Source organism: Palaemon carinicauda, chromosome 43 (genome assembly GCF_036898095.1).
Source record: "Palaemon carinicauda isolate YSFRI2023 chromosome 43, ASM3689809v2, whole genome shotgun sequence".
NCBI lineage: Eukaryota > Metazoa > Arthropoda > Malacostraca > Decapoda > Palaemonidae > Palaemon > Palaemon carinicauda.
The window spans coordinates 51,472,791-51,477,790 of NC_090767.1; the positions used below are offsets into that span (position 1 = coordinate 51,472,791).

The 5,000-nt window shown below is 34.7% G+C and overlaps 1 protein-coding gene across 1 annotated transcript in view; it reads left to right on the top strand.

Annotated features, from left to right (window-relative positions):
- LOC137633873 (fucolectin-5-like) overlaps positions 1-2,131 on the top strand; it is a 2,968-nt gene extending 837 nt beyond the window's left edge. The window contains exons 2-4 of the mRNA XM_068366115.1: positions 205-346; positions 760-934; positions 1,919-2,131. Coding sequence (XP_068222216.1) covers positions 205-346; positions 760-934; positions 1,919-2,131 — 530 coding nt within the window. The remainder of the gene's footprint in view (positions 1-204; positions 347-759; positions 935-1,918) is intronic.
- Positions 2,132-5,000: the final 2,869 nt, after the last annotated feature.

The window sequence follows — 5,000 nt, forward strand, 5'->3', positions numbered from 1 at the left end:
GTCGCTGCAATCTCACCGTCCTTGTGAGCTAATGATCGAGTGTTTGGGAGAGCTAAAAGGTCTATCTGCTGAGTCATCAGGACACTTTGCCTCGCCTTCCTTGGTCTTAGCTTGGGTGGAGAGGGGGCTTCAGCGCTGATCATATGTATATAATGTTAATTAGATTAAGCAGATAAAGTACTGACAGTTAATTCACCCTTCCAGAGAACACTTGCTCCTTGTTTGGCTCAGAAGGTACCATTAGTGGTCAGGTGTCTTTCTATCGAAGGATACCCTCTCCATTGGATGGTTCCCTTGAGGAAGTGGCTCGTGGGAAGCTCACGAATTCCTCAGGCCCAGCTTCAAGGTAAGTACAAAAAAGTCCTCAAGATCTTGGCTGATACCTTGACTGCAGATAGGAATTTGACGGATATATTTGAATGATGAGGTGGAGTGGAATGCACTCGACCATTGAGAAAAGTGCAAGAGCTCTGTCCTATGTCTCTTGTATCAATAAGCATTTGGTCATTTCATTTGTAAGAGAAAGAAACATTTTGATGAAGCTTCCCTTAAGTTTACTTAGTCAGTTTCAGCATTGAATATTTTGGTGAAACCTAGTATACTTACCCTGCGGCTGACTCTTCTGCAGTTAAGGATATTCGAGCACTGAAATACTCTATGAAAGACAATTTTTATATCAATACATTCACTGTACAAAGAAATTGACTAATTGTCGATAAAAAGAATTACTCCCTTAATTCTGAATGCTTCATTTTGCAGCAGTTTCCCTTCTGAAAAAGCAGTTGATGGACTGATAGATGGAGACGATAGATACATGTCATTAAAACTTGTCAAACCTTGGTGGTGGGTTGATCTCGAAGAAGAGAGGATTGTCTATCAAATCCAGATCTATCCAAGACAGAACTGGTACCCCAATAGGTTCCATGACGTTGAGGTAAGTACTAGTTCTTATAGGAAATATGGTAACGAATGTTTTTGTCCTGAAGGACACTTCGAACTTTGTAAATTTGACAGACGACAGTTGGATCCTTAACCTGTGAGAGTTCTCAACCTTAGTAAATTTGACAGACTGCAATTGGATCCTCAACCTCAGAGTTCTCAACCTTTTTTGTAAATTTGACAGTCTAAAATTGGACCCTTAACCAATGACAGATAATTGAATTTAATATCTAATTCTACCTTTGGGAATTTATATCAATTGAAAATTCATTTATGATAAATGCTTTTGTCTAAGCAAAGATTTGAACTGATGCCTTCAAGCCGAGGCCATGCCAGCAGGTACTCTGTCAATCTTGAGAGCTAGATTGGTGGAGTCACTAATCTCATGGTTTTGGCTAAGAGGCATAAGTTCGAATCTTTGCTCAGCCAGAAACCTTTATCATAAATGAATTTCCAAAGAATATGCTCTCTAAAGGGTAGAATTCGATATTGATATTTATAGTGATCAAAATTACCAGTGTTAGTGATATATATATATATACAGTATATATATATATATATATATATATATATATATATATATATATATATATATATATATATATATATATATATATATCTTTTCAATCCCAGCCAGATCATCCTGTCAGTCTGGTAGGGGGAAAACGGAGTACTTATACCTTGGTGAGAAGGCTGCGTGTGTTCATATCTATCTAAATATGTAACCATAATTATTGACGGGTCGCGTACACTAGCATATGTATGTGGATATATATATATATATATATATATATATATATATATATATATATATATATATATATATATATATATATATATATATATATATATATATATATATATATATATATATGTATATATATATATATATATATATATATATATATATATATATATATATATATATATATATATATATATATATATATATAAGACCAGAAATATATTGTCATTGCAGGTACGCGTTGGCAATACACTAGTAAACAATGGCATTTTCTCCTCCTACACTCGCTTGTGCACTTATGAGAAGGAGTACTCGACCAGCGAAGGCCATCTCCTCTGTACGCGATACAGCGGAGTCTCCGCCAGATACGTCAGCATCCACATCGTAGATGCAGCTTCCGAGCATCTACAGATAAACGAAGTGTCTGTGTACGCCCTCAAGATGTAGGAGTCTCCAATTCTCGTATCTGACAGAGCAATGATCTTGAAAAAACGAGCTTTTTGAAAGGGATTATTAGTTGATTCTTTTGTTAAACTGATGGGGTTTCTGAAGTTATATGTATTGGGGCCCTTGGGCTTATAGCACCCTGCTTTTCCGACTATGGTTGTAGCTTGGCTAATAATAATAATAATAATAATAATAATAATAATAATAATATAGAATAGGTAGTAGGTTGGCCAAGGCACCAGCCATCCGTTGAGATACTACCGCTAGAGAGCAATTGAGTTCTCTGACTAGCCAGGCAGTGCAACAGGGGATCCCATATTTCCTTTGCCTACACAGACACCCAATAGTCTAGCCTATTCTTTACATATTCTCCTCTGTCCTCATACACCTGACAACACTGAGATTACCAAATAATTCTTCCTCGATCAAGGGGTTAACTACTGCACTGTAATAGTTCAGTGGCTACTTTCCTCTTGGTAAGGGTAGAAGAGACTCTTTAGCTTTGGTAGGCAGCTCTTCTAGGAGAAGGACACTCCAAAATCAAACCATTGTTCTCAAGTCTTGGGTAATGCCATAGCCTCTTCTGTACCGTATCTTTCCACTGTCTTGGATTAGTTTTATCATTTGGGGTACACTCGGGCATGATGTTCTATCTTATTTCTCTTCCTCTTGTTTTTTGTTTTTTCTTTTTTAAGTTTTTATAGTTTATATGTGGAGAATCTAATTTAATGTTACTGTTCTTGAAATATTTTATTTTAATTGTTCCTTCCTTCTCTTGTAGTTTATTTATTCTCTTGTTTTATTTCCCCACTGGGCTATTTTTACCTGCTGGAGCGCTTGGGCTCCAACAATCGAGCTTGCCTCATTGAGGTGGCAAATCTTTTTACTACTACTATTACTACTACTATCAATAATAATAATAATAATAATAATAATAATAATAATAATAATAATAATAATAATAATAATAATAATAATAATAATAATAATAATTTGAGATATTCAGAATGTATGTGCCCACTTAATTTTGAGAAAACTTGGGAACATAGCATGATTATGTCCTCAAAACTTTAGAGAGCTTTGTATAGAGCAACTCTCAACTGAGCCATAGCACACCATTGTACCCATGGTGGTTGAGTCACTATCAACTTAAAAAGTTAATTTTTCCACAGAAGGCATTTCTGTTAGTGATGTTATTACGTCTGATAATTAAACTTTAAAATCTGTGTTTGGTCCTAATATTGATTATGTGAAATTAAACTGGAATTGACGTTAGTTGTAGCCCACAACAGTGTGAAGTGATATTGCATACATATTCAAATAAACAGTAATAATGTCTCGCTTTTTCTTTGTACATTGTCCTGTCGGACATTAACTGTACTGTTAACCTGTGACCAAGTTGTGGAATGATCTTCCTAATCGGGTATAGTTGAATCGGTAGAACTTCAAAAGTTCAAACTTGTAGCAAATGTTTTATGTTGAACAGGCTGACTTCCAGTCTCTTTTCATAGTTTACATATGGAATACCTGTTTTAATGTTGTTACTTCTCTTAAAATATTTTGTACTAATTGTTCATTACTTCTCAAATAGTTTATTTATTAAATTGTTTTCTATCCTCACTGGGTTATTTTTCCCTGTTGGAGCCCATGGGCTTATAGATTCCTGCTATTCCAACTAGGGTTGTGGCTTAGCTAATAATAATAATAATAATAATAATAATAATAATAATAATAATAATAATAATAATACTGATATGATGATGATGATGATGATGATGGTGTTGATGACGGTGATTTCATTCAAGTATTGTATTATTTGCAATGAAACTCATAAATGAAAATGAAAATAAAAAATCCAACATCTGTCTGCTTATATATTCTGGCAAATATCTTCTTCAAAGATTTTTCCTTCACTGATCTATCGTCCATGAAAGTCTACCGCTCAGGAACTATGAGTAAAAAAACTAAAGGCAGATGGAGGACGTAGAGGAAATTGCAAATCAATAGATAAATACCAGAAACAAACTAAAGAGAAGTTTAAGTCATGACTAGTCTCTCTGGACTAGTACTGTGGTAACGTCTTCGCCTGACAAAGATACAAAATATCATCTTATTGTTTGAAACTTTTCTTAATGGTATTTTCCTCTTTTAAATGGAACCTTTCTTATTTCGTCCTAATCCTTCTGACCAGCCCTGAGTCAATCCTTGTTCACCTTTCTACTTGACAGTCATATTAAAGAAAAAAGAACATATATATATTTTTTCCCTTCCATGCATGCGAAAAAGAGTTGCCTGTAATCATTCTAAATGGAACAATGCCTTGATTTTAATAACAGACTTCTGATAAATAATTGCTCTTCATCACAAGTTAAGAGTTGAACCAAGTGTCTCACTATTTTCACTATTATACTTGTAAGGTATTGCCTCTAGAAGGCTAAAATGTTACAATAGTAATCCTACAGTGTAATACGTGAGGGGGACTGTAAGCGCTAACCCTTTAAGAAGTATACTAGAATTATGTGATTGTATTTAAGGATAAATATGAAGCATTTGGTGAATATATTCAAATGTAAAATGAAGGAGAATTTAGTGAATAAAAGCAGAACTGGAATCAGTTCGCTGAAGAAGAATTTAATCGTGATGCAAAATTTGACAATGAATTTTGGGGCTGAGTTAATCCAAGCTTGAAATGGGTTTATATAAACTCGTGTTCATATGCAGCTGAGAGAGAGAGAGAGAGGAGAGAGAGAGAGAGAGAGAGAAGAGAGAGAGAGAGAGAGAGAGAGAGAGAGAGAGAGAGAGAGAGAATTGTAAACATGATCCTGAAAGAGCAGACTCTCTTTTCCACAAGATCGTAAAAACGTGCCTC